Here is a 16,463-nt window from a genome sequence, read left to right as displayed (position 1 = left end):
CCATTTTTCTCTATTGGACCATATGCAATTCCCTTTCTCCCGTCCTAGGTGATATTTTTCCTCTTCTCTTTAAAATAACTTTTCAGCACTCTGCAATTAAAAAAAAGTACCACAATCAGTAGTAAAAAGTACTATCAAAATGGTTTTGTGTATTTTCTGGTCTAAAATGCATTTTATTGACAAGGTGTGAAAATATCAACTTGGAGAAAACTAAGAAGAAAAAGTGAATTGCATATGGACCATTGTGTTAAACATTCCGAAGGTGGGAATTTTGCATAGTAGTGATGTATTTCTAAGTGAATTAAGATTTTAAAAGTACTTGGTTTTCTGCACTCAGTATTCTATTAATAACTACACATACTGTAATGTATCATGCCAAAGAACTGTCTCCAGAAGAACAGAATATCGTCATTCAGTTGCTAGTTCTACAATTTATTCTTGTCTTTAGACTGTTTACAGTTTTCTATCATACAAACACTAATTGAATAATCTTCTTTCAGATAAGATGTCTGAAATGGCCAAACAGCTTCTGGACGGTTTTGAAGTGGAAGATGTTAAAAACAGGTATTAGAAATCATACCAAAATTATCAGTAGTTTTTTTTAACTAATGTTGCACTGTTTTTGTTGTTGTTTGTTTTGTTTAGTTTTCTTACTGCAGAGAATGTAAGTATGTATGACAATCTGTTTTCTGTAGAGAGTTAAGATACTTACAGACCTTATGCTAGGCACACGCAAAACAATTTTCTGGCAGATTTACCTGCTAGATAGACTATTTCCAACATGACCAATCTGATTTCCGATTCATTTTCAGACCTTATGCTTATGTGTTGATACACTGCCCGGCCGCCAAGGACCCCTTTCGCAAAGCTGGCAATGAAACGGACACCTATTGTTGTCCATTTCTATGGCAACCCGACCGGCTTCTGAACTGCGCAGTCCTTGGCGGCCGGGCAGCGTATCAACACACAGCGCACACAGCCAGCGCTGTATGGAGGAGGCTGCGTCCTACGCTTTACGGCGGCTGCTGTGAGCTGAGTAACTGCACGTTAGTGCAGTTACAAGGTGGAACAAGGTAAATGAGCTGCCCAGAGAGGAGGCAAATAACGGCAGCTCTACCACCCATAATAGATGCCTCCGTACTATACAATGGAATAGTCTGCATTGGCGTTGGAAAGGTAAAGCTACTGACATGACTGCCTGGCTATAAATCATTATTGGCAGTGAACAATTACATTTATATTAGACTATATACTGTGCAATAACATTACTCCAAAAATACTTATGTATGTTAAAGGGTCTAAAAAAGATGAAATTAGCAATAGTACCCCTTTAAGTGTCTCTAAAACTGACAGTAACATTTCTCTTCATTGCCACTTTATCAGCATTACTCTGTGCCCTCTGTTATCTGATGGTGCAGAAAATCCCACCTGGCTGCAGTAGTAATTCACGGCAAAAGGCAGTTGCTCCTTCTCAACACCTCCACTAAACAATTGATGATTTTAACACATGTGTCTGCCAGCTTCTGTTATAAATACTGTGGAATGACTGTGTCTTAGATACATGCAAACCCCAAAGTAATGAAGCTTAAATCATCTATTTGTCTTTAGACTTGCCCAAGAAGATTTAGGAAATATTAATGAAGATGGAGAACTTTGGTTTGCTTATGAAGGCTTGAAAAAAGCTACTAGGTAAGGCATTCTGGATACCGGTATAGCTTTCATAAAATTCAGAATAAATGGCCTGCACTCTCACACCATACAAACTGTAAACCACATGCCAATCGTATTGCCAGAATATATGTGATATCTACATTACAGTGTTTGACCACCCTATCAGAGGTACAGATAGAAAGCTTGAGTTCCGCTGAAGTAGAATTTACAGTATATAGGAGAAACTGATCATCCCTTCTAATAAGCTCAATCTAGTTTACACTCTGCTTGTATCTTTCCCTTGATAAATGTGGGAATATTCATTTGACTAGTCTATCCAATGGCAATAGGGACAAGTTTTATCCGATATTAACTGAAACTAAAAGTTATCTGACTGCAGAATCTCTTTCCCAGACTGCAACTTTTGGATAACCCAAAGAACTGTGGCCACAAATGTTTCAGACGTCATTCACACCTAAAATCGGAAAACGCAAGCGTTTTGCGTTTTTGTGCGCTTTTTTCCGCCTCCCGGCGCTCCACTGTGCGCTGTGTTTCTGGTAAAAGCGCTTTTCTAAGCACTTTTCCAGAGCAGTTTTGTAATTCACTCCCTGACGCAAGTCAGGAAGTGAACTCTTTGACCCGGAAAAGAATAAATACAATGTATTTATTCTTAAAAACCCTCACGCAATCGCTGCACAAAGCAATTTTGTGAGCGTTTTGCGTTTTGCCTATACCTTCCATCTCTCTCATAGAGAATCACTGCACAAGCGTTTTTAGGCCTAAAAAAGGGCAAAAGTGCCCTTAGTGTGAACAAGCTCTCACAGTGTTTAACCCATTAGCAGCTTCAATAGAGTTATCTCATTTGAGATAAATGCACTGCTTTTGAACTCAGTTGGCAGAACTTGCTGTACTGTAAATTCTTGGAAAGCTTTGAGCTCTCTCTTCTAGGAGAAAATATAGAAACTGAAAGCAGAATTCCTCTGTTATTGTCTCACACTGCCTCCTAGCACTTGCAAGCCTTTAAATAAATTGGCTGCTAAAGGTTTAAATTGTCTCAGAATGTTCAATGGGTATATATATGGGAATATTTAAGGCAGTTTTCCATTGAGAGCATTTCGATCCAACGTTCGAATCACACATGATTTGCCAATCGCAAAGACACCAGCAGAATTTATGAATATTATTTTGCACCTTTTCTACCAATGGAATTATTTTTGTTTCACAAATGCAGATGCAGTGCATGCTGCATCCCCCCCCCTCCCCCCCCTAATTATGTTTGAGTTAAAGTCAAGAGGAGCGCAGAAAAATCTCATCCCAAACATCGCTTGTGGTTTTCTTTCTTTTGCTATTGAATCATCACAAAACCACAAACCCAATCTCACTGTAAAGAAAAAAAAACTGCACAAAAGTCTACACGTTAAACAAGAAACATGTACAATGATCCCAAGGCAAAAGTACACCAAATAGCTATTAAACTGACTTCTTCATAGAGTAAGTTGTGTACACCATTAATTGCATTTTCTGTGACTTGTGGAAGTTTTTTTCTGAATATGTGTCTAATCCGTTAGAATCCTGGAAAATCACTTTCAGACTCAGAAAGAAGGTTATGAAAAGGACATTCAAGTGTTGAACTTTAAAGTAAACCATTTTAGTGATGACATAAAAAATATCCAGAAATCAGTGCAAGAAGAGAGAGACACAAATGATGCCCTGAGGCAAGAGATCACAAGGCTGACATCTGAGAATAAGGTGTGTCATCATCATTATTATTATTATTATTTATTCCTCACATAACTTCCACATCAAATTCTCAAAAACGACATGGTCTATGTTTGAATAAAAGAAATTGTGACATGTTCCTACTGTTGACCCTGATACATTTGGTGATGATTGCATGTTTGGGGGTGGGTAGGAGGCCTTGCAATTAATTTGGAAAGTCAGCACTCAGAATTTGTGAAAATTCAATGTTAAATTTGAAATTTTAATCAGAATCTCAGAATGCCAACTAATTTGGAATGAGGCAATTCCAATAGTTTCATAAAAACAAAATATGCAACTGAGACAGCCTACAACTCGGGTTCCAAAAAAGTGCCCCTGCAGTGTAAAATCTTACCTGTCCTGTTACCGTGACTTCCTGCCTCCTCCGCCATCACCCCTGTGTATACTGTAGGCATCTCCCCGGGCTCCCCCACGCATCTTACTGGCAAGCAGGCGATTCACAGGTAAATGGCACAGTATTTATTGGTTACTGAAAGTGTAGGGAGGGATTGATTTATTCCTACCATATGTGAATGATTTGGTTTGCACATATGCAGTTTTGCACACATCTTGTAACTTTTTTTTGTGTTTGTGATTAGTTTGTATTGCACATATTGTTGTGGTTTTTTTTTGCAATTGGGGACCGGTGTGTATGCACATGCCCAGATTTTTTGTGCTGGGGGTAGACATGCACACATGTGCCCCTTTTCTCTTCCTTTTTTATTAATTGTATTTTTGTATATATATCACTGATGGTATGGTAGTGTAGGTATTGATTCATGCATATGTGTGTATGCACACGCCCGCATGGTTTTGTGGGGGCGTGGGCATGTACACAAGATTGCTGCACCTCCTGTATTAATTTATTTGAAGCACTGGCACTTTTGTTATTAGCACTCTGAGCACTTTTAGGGGTCTTTATTGGTCACGTTGAGCGCCTGTAGTGACCAGGAAGATATATATACACTTCAAATTTATTCAAGCACGCGCTCTGTATAAAAGTTAAAAAACTCTTTATTAATTCAAATTCACATAGAAACCATTAGTAACGGAGTTTCCTACCTTCTCTCACACTCACTTCAACCTTCATTCATCCACACCATAGAAGGGCCCTTCTATCAAATATAAAAAATAAATAATATAAAATTAATAGAAAAAAGGGGAAGATATTCTCCTATATATGCAGAAAAAATGAATGAATGAAAAATCTAAAATTATAGAACGTTCATAACTGGCAGATAAACAGGCTGTCACTTAATCCGGAATACGGACAGCACAAATGAACGGAATAACAGCCCGTTTTCACTGGATTGCTTTCCACTATTGAACAATGTCCCATATGTTCATTCCATACCTCTAATGGGTAAGGGCTGTCCGGCTTATTCACACTAAAATGCTATTCCAGTTCTTCCAAACTTTATAATTGTCAGCTTCCCCTGGACATTGAACAAATGCAGGGGATTGTTTACTCACAGTCTATCCGTGCGTTTTCACTAGCGGTGCTCACAGCTGTAGATCCTGAGCTGTACGCTCTAAGGTCATGTGTGTACCGTACTCCCGCTAAGCTTCACGTATAGCCGTTACGTCACTTCCGTGTTGAAGATACTAGACTCGCCCGGCCACACTTCCGTACTACTTCCTCTCACTCTATTGATTTTCGGGTGACGTCACCACTCACGGGGTTGCTGGAACTTGGTTGCTAGGTGACTGCTGCGCGCTCCTTACAGTACACCTATATTCCTCGCTCTCCCCCAATCTTATTAAGAGTTGTCAGGAATAAATCCTCTACGCGTTTCAGCCACTAAACGGTGGCCTTCCTCAGGAGGGGTTTCATCAGTCATTGACGTGACGTAACGGCTATACGTGAAGCTTAGCGGGAGTACGGTACACACATGACCCTAGAGCGTACAGCTCAGGATCTACAGCTGTGAGCACCGCTAGTGAAAACGCACGGATAGACTGTGAGTAAACAATCCCCTGCATTTGTTCAATGTCCAGGGGAAGCTGACAATTATAAAGTTTGGAAGAACTGGAATAGCATTTTAGTGTGAATAAGCCGGACAGCCCTTACCCATTAGAGGTATGGAATGAACATATGGGACATTGTTCAATAGTGGAAAGCAATCCAGTGAAAACGGGCTGTTATTCCGTTCATTTGTGCTGTCCGTATTCCGGATTAAGTGACAGCCTGTTTATCTGCCAGTTATGAACGTTCTATAATTTTAGATTTTTCATTCATTCATTTTTTCTGCATATATAGGAGAATATCTTCCCCTTTTTTCTATTAATTTTATATTATTTATTTTTTATATTTGATAGAAGGGCCCTTCTATGGTGTGGATGAATGAAGGTTGAAGTGAGTGTGAGAGAAGGTAGGAAACTCCGTTACTAATGGTTTCTATGTGAATTTGAATTAATAAAGAGTTTTTTAACTTTTATACAGAGCGCGTGCTTGAATAAATTTGAAGTGTAACTTAGTTGAAAATTGAGGGTTGAAGGGATCCCTCACTCTTGCACGCTGCTGAGCAGACAGTTATTCCCCTCCAGCGCAAGGTAATTGTTTAATTGTTTAATTTTAAGATATATATACAGTCTGTATTGTAATTTCTATTTTTTTAATTATTCATAGTGGGGGGTGTCACAGGAGCCCTAGTGGTCAGACCACAAATTGCCTTCCAATCGGTTTCAGCACACAGACCATGCAAGCTTTGGTCGCGATCTTTGCGCAGAAACCGACAGAAATATGGGCAGCAGCCCGACCAGAAGGGAGCCTGTGGGGTTACGGACATACACACTAATTCAGGGTATAACTGCCACCACCTTTGTTTCCTGAGACAGAGGAACTCACTAACTGGCTATTCCTCGACCTGCAAATAAAAAACGGTTAAACACACTCTATTCTGTGTGGCTAGTAACAACAGTAGCGTCTCTTCAGAAGTCTGAGTTCAGTTTCTGTGTATGCTGAATAATAGGGTAGCGGAACAGTGAATGACTTTGATAAAGTCTTTTATTCACGGGCAATATAAATAATTATTATATACAGACAATCATTAAAATCAACAATTATTGAAACATTAATAGCCAGTATGAAAAATAAAAGAAAGGGAGAAAAAATACTTAGTTTCAAGGAGAAATGTCCTTTTGTGGGAAGAATCATAAAGTCCTTGGTAAAATCCTTTGTTTCAGCTCAATTTAAAATCCAAGCAAAATGGTTTCAAGTTCCGCAAAGTTCTCTGTTTCAGAGCAAAATTCAAAGTTCAGCAAGATGGCCGCCAACCATGTGTCCTCTGGCTGGCAGCAGACCGTTCTCATACAGATGGAATGTGGAGGACTGAGGGAAGAGCCCCTCGCAGATTCTTTTGATGAAGCTGGTTTGGGGGTGTGGCAGTGCCGGCCCCCTCTGAATTACCAACCAATGACAGTTCATTTCCTCTGAGAGATTTTAGGTTTTAAACTTATAAACTGCCGTAACTCACAAACGATACAAGTCATATTTAGGGGGGTAACAGATTCATACTTGTCGGAAAATACAGATTAATATGACATCAGACATGGCTAGTGCAGCGGACCCAGTTCTTGAGAAGGGTCTTACCTCAATAACCGGATGGGCTATCACAATCAATTTCATATCAGCACGATGGCCAGATTTTACCAAATAAGACTATATGAATTTTATAGCTGTGCGATGTACAGTTGCCATATAATCAACAGGAAACCATACATCATATGCATTCAGATGGCCCGTGGTCGGTGCCGGATAGTCTGGAGTGAAAGCAGGTTTTGAATAGCCCCCTGCTGGGATTAGCTTCCTTGGCTCTGAAAAGACTCCTGGTTTGTTAATTAACATCTGAGTGTTACACCTCTGGCTTAATTAGCAAGTCGCAGGGCCAGGTTTCCTGCCAGCTGGTAAAGGGGGGAAAAAAAACTGCCTTTTTAAAAAACCAGGAATGTCAGTCTCTGATTGCTTGCCCGACTACAATCAATGGCAATCGGCGCAATAGACCGATTGTGTTCTCGTTTCTCGCGGCTGTTCCGTGACAGGGGGTTTTAACAAACATTATAAATAGCAGCCTCTGGGGGGGGGGGGGGGTGTTAACTTTTTAAATGGGTTTTTAATTTACCTAGCTTGTTGTAATAAAGATTTGGATAATTTCATTGGAGATCCGATTCAGTGTTTATTTCTTATTTTTGATTATTTATACTTTGCCCTGGATGGCTTTTCTTTTTCTTGGAAGGTGAAGTGTATATATGAGTGATTGCCACAGGGCCCAATAGAGGTGCACATAGATGCAAAGATATGGTAGTGCTCATTTTCTGGTGTGTAGGCACAGATGAGAGGGAATTAGACAGGCTGAACTCTCTAAATACATACAGGGTGCATTTATATGTTTCCTTCTGTCCTGTGCAGTTCAGGTCCACTTTAAATTAACACCCACACCTACTCTAGGCACATATACCTGCTCATACACCACAGACCCGATTCCCAATTGATTTCAGCATGAAATCTATGAGGAATCGGCCTAGTGCAGCCACCTCTGCTGTTCCCCTGGCTGCTCCCCAAATGTACATGCCCCTCCTAGTGCCCCTGCAGTGTAAAAACTTACCTGTCCTGCTACCGTGACTCCCTGCCTCCTCCACCATCACCCCTGTGTATACTGTCACACACACACGCCTGGTGCCACACGGGGGTGACGGCGGAGGAGGCCCGGCTACATTTTACACTTCGGGGCAGCCAGGCAGGCAGCGCCCATCTCATTCCTTGTTTGGCACGATATTGAATGCTGTTACTGCCGCACACCTGATCGAGCACTTTGGACAGAAATCTTTCCAGCATTTCCATTGATGCATTCAACCAATTTCAACCAAAAATCGGTCGAATCATGAATCAAGCATGCTTGTTGCAGGTAACACCGATTTCTATCCAATTATCCAACCTATTGATAGTTTTATCGTTCATGCCGCAAAATCAGTAAATGTGTGGCCTCCTTAAAGAGAACCCGAGGTGGGTTTGAAGAATGTTATCTGCATACAGAGGCTGGATCTGCCTATACAGCCCAGCCTCTGTTGCTATCCCAAACCCCCCTAAGGTCCCCCTGCACTCTGCAATCCCTCATAAATCACAGCCACACTGCTGACAAACAGCTTGTCAGAGCTGGCTGTGTTTATCTCTATAGTGTCAGTCTGCTGCTCTCCCCGCCTCCTGCAGAACTCCGGTCCCCGCCTACATCCCTTCCCTCCCTGCTGATTGGAGGGAAGGGATGGGGGCAGGGACCGGAGCTATGCAGGAGGCGGGGGAGCAGCTGTGACTGACACTACAGATGTAAACACAGCCTCACAGCATGGCTGTGATTTATGAGGGATTGCAGAGTGCAGGGGGACCTTAGTGGGGTTTGAGATAGCAACAGAGGCTGGGCTGTAAAGGCAGATCCAGCCTCTGTATGCAGATAACATTCTTTAAACACACCTCGGGTTCTCTTTAACATGTATCTTTATTGTACAAAAGCAAAATATTCCATATTTAGTTATTTTGTATAAATACAGTGAATGAATAACCATATCCTGCTATGTTCCTTTCATCTTATAGATTATAGTATCTCTTAATACTAAAATTTCTGAGCTTGAAAAAGAAAACTTGGATCTGCAAGGCTGCATATACGAACAGAGCATGAAGATGCCAGGTACGTTCAGTAGCCAGGTGTAGATTTCAGAAGTGATGCCCACATTTTCTTAACACCTCTTTCTGGACTTATTAACATTACAGTAATATACAATATATATCTAATAATAAAATGCACACATAGCTCGTAAATCACTTAAAGTGAACCCGAGGTGAAAATAAACCAATGAGATAAACAATTATACAGTATTTATCCTCCTACTGCTAAAAATGACTTTTTTTAAGTATCCCATGTTTTTTTTTATGTAAACATTTACAAAGTAGGTTGAATGTTTTACTGTCTCTAATCAGTGCAGCCTATTAAAGGGAGGGTTCACTGAGAAATAAAAATACTAATCCACTTACTTGGGGCTTCCTCCAGCCCGTGGCAGGCAGGACGTGCCCTCGAAGCCACTCCGGAGGCTCCCGGTCTTCTTAGGTGACTCACCCGACCAGGTCGGTCTCTTAAACGTTTCAACGTGCGTCTAACGCGGTTGCGCTGATGTCATCGGACATCCTCCAGGTTGTACTGCGCAGGCGCAGTAGTTCTGCGCCTGCACAGTACAGTCCGTAGGACGTCCAATGACGTCAGCATTACCACTTGAGATGCACGTTGGAGTGCAAGGAGAAGCCCGACCAGGAAGCTGGCCTGGCCAGGTCGGGTGATTCACCGGAGAAGACCGGGAGCCTCCGGAGCGGTGTCAAGGGAATGTCCTGCCTGCCACGGGCTGGAGGAAGCCCCAAGTAAGTGGATTAATATTTTTATTTTTTTAAACAACTCCGTGAATCTTCCCTTTAAGTGTCCGAGACTTATTCTGTGTTTTATTTTTTTATTTAAAATATTAAATATTGTTACCACACAAGTAATTTTATAATTAAAAATGTTTCGATTTCAGTTTTCTGCCAGCTATGGATGATTAAAATTGCTACCTTCCTATATTTGTAATTGGCCATGCACGTAATAAACTCTTGTAAAGGGGCCCATACACTGGTCGATTTTAGCCATCAATCGTTCGGTCGATTCTATTGAATCAGTCGATCGCAAATCGATTCTATCAGCCGATCAATCGATTTGCAGGCGATTTCGATCGATTTGATCAATCTGACAGGATGGAAATCAAGGTCGATTTTGCTGCTGGCAGCAGATCGATGGCCCGTAGAATTGCATTGAATCTAATGGTGCAATAATGCATTTAGATCGATTTTCAATAGATTTCATTCTGAAATCAATTGGAAATCTGTTCCTAGTGTGTGGCACACATAAAAGCGATTCCTCTCAGATTCGACTTGACAGGCATCTGACAGAAATCTACCTGATGGTTAAATCTGCTGCAAATCTATCAGTGTACGGCCACCTTTACTCTTTTCTGAACTTGAGCTACACACACGACTGAATGCAAGAGTTTAGGTGGCCATACACTCGTTAGATTCGCAGCAGATAGATCATCAGATAGATTTTCTGATCTATCTGATGTGTTTAGGAACATTTTTTACTAGGAACAGATTTCCAATAGATTTCAGTATGAAATCTATTGAAAATCGATCTGATGCCATTTTTTTGCCATCAGATTTCCATTAGGTCCAATGCAAAATGATAAGCAATCTCAAGAGATAAGCCTAAATTTTCCAACATGTCAGATCGATTGAAATCGGCCGCAAATCGATCGATTGGTCAATCGATTTGCGATCGATCGGCCAAAAATCGGCTGAGTGTATGGGCCCCTTTTGACACTACAGCAGTTTCATTTTGTAGCCCTTTAAAATAGCTGTGTTTGAATACATGGAAAATATGACCAGTATAAATTCAGCTGAAGCATTTAAAGTGAATCCGAGGTGAGAGTGATATGAAGGCTGCCATATTTATTTCCTTTTAATCAATACCAGTTGCATAGCAATGCTGCTGATCTATTTGGCTGCAGTAGTGTCTGAATTACACCAGAAACAGCTAATCTTGTCTAATCTGGTAATATTGTCATAAAAACCTGATATGCATATGCTTGTTCATGGTCTATGGCTGAAAGTATTAGAGGCAGAGGATCAGCAGAACAGCCAGGCAACTCTTATTGGTTAAGAGGAAATAAATATGGCAGTCTCCATATCCCTCTCACCTCAGATTTACTTTAAAGTAAACTAAAATGAAGTGAGACTTATGGATGCTGCCATATTGATTTCCTGCCTTCCTTTTAAACAAGACCAGTTTCCTGGCAGCCCTGCTGGACTGTTTTGCTGCAGTAGTGTTTGAGTCAGACCAGAAACAAGCATGCAGCTAATCTTGTCAGATCTGACAATAATGTTCAGGGTTCATGAGTAAAGGTATTAGAGGCAGAGAAGCAGCAGGATAGCCAGGCAACTAGTATTGTTTAAAGAGTACCTGAGGTGGGTTTGTGAAATCAAATTATGACACAAAGGCACATTCTGTATATAATCACCTGTCGCCTGCCACCCCCCCCCCCCCTTCATCTCTGCTGCCCCCCATTTTAAAAAGAGCCAGGCTAGCTACATGCAGATTGTCGCTAGCCTTCTATTTACCTTAGCCTGCAACTCACCGGGGAGGGAAGGGACACAGGCGGGGGAAGCAGGAAATTTGGGCGCATGAGGCTAGTGGACAAAAAGGGCGCTGCCATTCACTCCTATAGTAAGTATCGTTTGATGGGCGCCGAACAGGAAAAAAGGGCGTCCGGAGATTATTAACGTGTTCAAACGGCGCCCGGAGATCTTTAATGTTTTCTAACGGCGCTAGTGATGATTTAGGTTTACAAAATGCGCCTGTGACGAATAACGTTTACAAAAATACTAAACATATTTATCGTATTTAACTAAAACATTTTATCCCTTACTGTTTGTAAAACATTATTATTCACAAAATAAAGCAATCAGTACGTGACGTAAATTGTAAAGTATTTTTTACAGTCACTATTTGTAAAACATTATTCTCCACACAATAAAGCGATCACTAAGGGGGGTCTTAGGGTTAGGCCGGGCGGATCGCTCAGAAACAGCCGTACCAGTCCGCCGACAGTGCGTACACACGCCGGACTGTCGTTGGAACGCCCACCCAGCGGGAGGTGACGACGGACTCGTCGTTGCCTCCAGTCCGGCGTGTGTACGGACCTTTAGGCACCACCTGGGGGGTCTTAGGGTTAGGCACCACCAGGGGGGGTCGTAGGGTTAGGCACCACCTGGGGGTCTTAGGGTTAGGCACCACCAGGGAAGATTTAGGGTTAGGCACCACCAGGGGAGATTTAGGGTTAGGCACCACCAGGGTGGTCTAAGGGTTAGGGATAGGTAAAGGGAGGGTTCTATATGAGAGTAGGATTAGGTTTAGTTGTAGTAAAATGTCAGTAATATTTAGTAATGTTTTACAACAGTTATTACGAACACACTTATATATTTTTTTTCATCGTTCTAAACAATATTTTCAGATTTTATTATATGAAGAAACAATAAATGAAGGTTATTGACCATAATATACAATTATAACAATTAAACATATATTATCGTTTTTTTTAACAAACGTAATTATAAGTTTCACTTTTAAAACAGGGAAGATTATTGTTTTCACAATTTACGATTTCATACCCATTATTAAATGTTTTTTATTTTGTAAACAAAATACAACACAATATTTTTATAAATGCTATTACCGCTTATTGTTTACACCCCATGCCCTTTTTTCCCGACGCCCTTTTTGCATGTACGCCAGGCAGGGAACAACGCTATACAGGAGGCGGGGGAGTGGTGGTGATTGGCAGCCTGAAGGTAAATACCAGGCTAGCGACAATCTGCGTGTCGCTAGCCTGGTGCTTTTTTTAATGTGGACAGCAGAGCTGGGGGGAGGGGGAGCTAGAGGCACAATGCAAGGACACAGAGGCTGGTGATTGTATACAGAACATGCCTGATTTCACAAACCCACCTCGGGTTCTCTTTAAAGGGAAATAAATATGGCAGCCTCCATATAACTCTCACTTCAGGTTGCCTTCACACCTTTCTCGCTCTGAAATTTGTGAAGATATATACCGCGAGGGGACCATTGGTGTAAGTGATTTGGTGCAAGTGCAATTTGTTGTTCTGTTTTGGAAGCTGTAAAATATTACAACATACGTACTGCTGCCATTACCCTGCCTGTCATCAGATTTACTATAGTAACAGGAGGATTTGTATCATTGAAAAAATATTTAGAAACCTCGGTATAGTCTGTACTCTGTAATATGATATATTTACACACAGTTTGTGAAAACATTTCTGTTTCTTTATGCGTTGTTTACATGTTATATAATATTTTGTTTGTTGCAGACAAAGGAGACAGAATTACTAACCATAAGTACTATCTGGAGGATGAAGCAATGCCACCTAAGTAAGTGACTAGGAGACACTCCCTGACCCACCCTGCCTCCTTCATCCACACATTGCTCATAGCTCCATATACTCTACCTGTTTACTCATCTGAAACCGTGTAAATCAGACAGTATCTATAGCCTTGCCTAGGCATGTTCTTTAACAGTATTCTGAAAAAAGAATGTGATGCCTAACTGACAGGGCATCTCTTTAATCTTACTATTTATTATAATTTCATCTTTTTTAAGCACTGTACAGCGTTTTTATCAAATTGGTAATTTTATGTTTTTATTGACTTTGACATTGACTTTGACATTTTATCTAACTTCTCAGTTTTCGAGCCTGTGCTTTACAGTTAAGCATAATGCTGGGAATACACGGTACGTTTTTGAGGGTCGATTATCCCGCCCAATCGATTCCCCGCTCGATTTCGCGCCCATGTCTCTTATCTTCCGTTCGTTTTTCTTATCTTTTCCAATTGTTCCCTATTCAAAATCGAGCGCGGAATTGATTGGGCGGGAGATCGGACATGTCGGAAATGATCAATCGAGCCATCTAAATGGCTCAAAAATGTACCATGTATTCCCAGCATAAGTCTTCACATATCAGGTAACCATGATGACAGGGTATTAAAAAGACACAGGATGGTAACTTCTGATTTTATTACTTTACAGCAATTATAGCTGGAACCATTTTGACCACTATATGCATCACAAAAGTGCAATTGAAATATTTTATGCACTATCAATGTCTGAAATAATTGTTAAATATTATTTACTCTTACAAACCTATACAACACACTATGGGGTTGATTCACTAAGAAAAATAGTGCAAGTAAACTCCTGTCACTTGCACTATTTAACCTTGCGCTCCTTAATGCACACGATGTGCACTAGTGGCAGCATAACATGCATTATTACCTTTAGTCAGAGGAGTGCTCGCTATGCACAGCATAGCGAGCACTTAGCCAAAAGCAGGCGCTCCATTCATCCTGCCCTGGACCCCTGCGGGTCCAGTAACTTTAAAGGTAGTGATCCCTGCACTTTGACCCAATAGGCTGCCTTCCTGTATAACTGAAAAGGCCAAGCCTCCCACAACCTCAGATCAAAAGGATCCAAAGACTTGACCACCCCCAGAGTCCAACTAAAAACCTTTTGGAGCCAGAGCTATCTGTCATGCTGCACACACTCTATGTGGAATGCCTTGCCAAATGTAATCAAGACAGCTCCAACCCTGGAGACATTTAAATCAAAACTTAATGCGCTTTGAGTCCGATGGGTGAAAGGGGCTTCACAAACATCTCATTGTGGTTGTTGTTGTTGAGATGATTTCCATATGTGCAGAATGGGTCCATAATATATCACAGCAGGATGGTGGACACAGTCCTGTTCACCCAGAGCTGTGTAGTGATGTATTTTGGATGCATGATAGTGATATATTTTTAAATAAAGCAATTTTGTACTTTTACAATAAATACCAGTAACCTGCTGACCCATTACAAAAAATCTTTGTAGATCTGGCTGTCCACAACTTAACAATGTTAGTACCCTGCCAGGAAAGGGGTATCAGAATAAGGTCTGCATCCAGAGTGGGCTTCAGAGAGAAGTGTTTAGCTTTGGTATGGGATCCTGTAAAACCCTGCTATGCTAAAAATGAAGACAGTGTGATGTGTGTAAAGGTTACTTTTCATAGTTCTGTATGTAGAAGTTTATGATAGTTTTTTCTTATGATATTATTAATATTGATCAGAACTTGGCTGTAGGAGTTGCACAGTTGCATACTTTTTAAATTCCATGTATTCTAAGAATCCTTTGCTTGTGAGTGCTGCCAAGTAAACTTTGTAGTTTGTGATTAAGCTTTTTTAGATTGTATTCAAAGAAGTGAAATATGACAACAATCCCTTGTTTCTCCTTCCTTTAGACTTCACAAGAGGCAGAGAGAGCAGCATGAAACGGAGGAGCTGGATGGCAGAATTCAACAAATCCAGGAGGACAATGATCATCTAAAGGAGCAACATGAAATGGATAGCCAGGTATGGAAATGTGTTGTGGGAAATATACTTCTGGTTATGCAAACCCACAACAGCTAAAATAATCAAGCTAGGTTTTAGGATCATGGCAAAATATTGTGGTTGATAAAGAATCCTGCCCAACGGGGCGAAATGAATCAGAACGATATGCATGATTTCAGGAAACATTTTCCTTTGGGAATATTATGTATTATAACAAGACAAACACAAATCTGATGTAGATTATTAAGGCTGGATTCACACTGTGCCCATTGCGTTACTGCAATGGACACTTGTGCACATTATAACACACACAGGCGTTATTTCAATGCCTGGTCAATCCCTATGGAATATGCACATATTCATACACCCTATCCAAAAACCTACTGCATAAAGTGAGTTCAAATAACGCGATCCATTACAATTCAGAAATGCCCCATAGAACTGTATGGGCAGTGAGTTGATATGCAGAACTATTCTACAATTCAGCGGCTATAGTGTGAAGGCATCCTACAATTCCAGAAAAGAGTGTACTGAATATTTGCTTTATGTGTCTACTGAAACTGTTTCATGTAGTATAGCTGTTCATGTATGTGTGCTACTAGCCTGATGCTATGGGGTCTGTTTATAAAGAGTGGGCCATCTGACACGTTATGGTTCTACGATTGTCACTTTTATAATGCTACATTTTTTATAAAGGGTGAACAAATTTTGTTTCTTGGCACGCTGGATCTTTAGTGAGAACTGACCACATGGTCTCAGTCCATTGTTCTTCTTCACACACCTACCGGTGGAAGCCCTTCAGTCATGCACCATGCGTTGTCCCTCTGCCACCCTCCATAGCAACAGCCATGTCCTAGCCTCTAACTAGGGATGCCTCTGTACAGTGACCTGACCACACTTTCAGCTTGGGAATCAGGTGCTTGTGGGGGAGGGGGTATTTATTTTATTCATAAGGTAGGACTGTAGTGGGATGGTACTGGGCTAGCTATTGTTTTATTTATTGTTGCTGAAGAGCAGCCTCCTATATTTACACATTACAACCCATCATCATGT

At 41.0% G+C, this 16,463-nt stretch overlaps 1 protein-coding gene across 3 annotated transcripts in view; it reads left to right on the top strand.

Annotated features, from left to right (window-relative positions):
* The window catches only part of MYO5C (myosin VC), a 163,347-nt gene that overhangs the window by 118,671 nt on the left and 28,213 nt on the right, over positions 1–16,463 (top strand). For all 3 annotated transcript variants that reach the window (XM_068275459.1, XM_068275458.1, XM_068275460.1), the window contains 6 exons: positions 501–564; positions 1,609–1,689; positions 3,219–3,399; positions 8,993–9,086; positions 13,358–13,418; positions 15,320–15,431. In XM_068275459.1, coding sequence (XP_068131560.1) covers positions 501–564; positions 1,609–1,689; positions 3,219–3,399; positions 8,993–9,086; positions 13,358–13,418; positions 15,320–15,431 — 593 coding nt within the window. The remainder of the gene's footprint in view (positions 1–500; positions 565–1,608; positions 1,690–3,218; positions 3,400–8,992; positions 9,087–13,357; positions 13,419–15,319; positions 15,432–16,463) is intronic.

This window comes from Hyperolius riggenbachi, chromosome 3, assembly GCF_040937935.1.
Source record: "Hyperolius riggenbachi isolate aHypRig1 chromosome 3, aHypRig1.pri, whole genome shotgun sequence".
Taxonomy (NCBI): domain Eukaryota; kingdom Metazoa; phylum Chordata; class Amphibia; order Anura; family Hyperoliidae; genus Hyperolius; species Hyperolius riggenbachi.
Note: the sequence above shows the minus strand (reverse complement) of the source record. Positions and strands in the feature narration are given on the sequence as shown.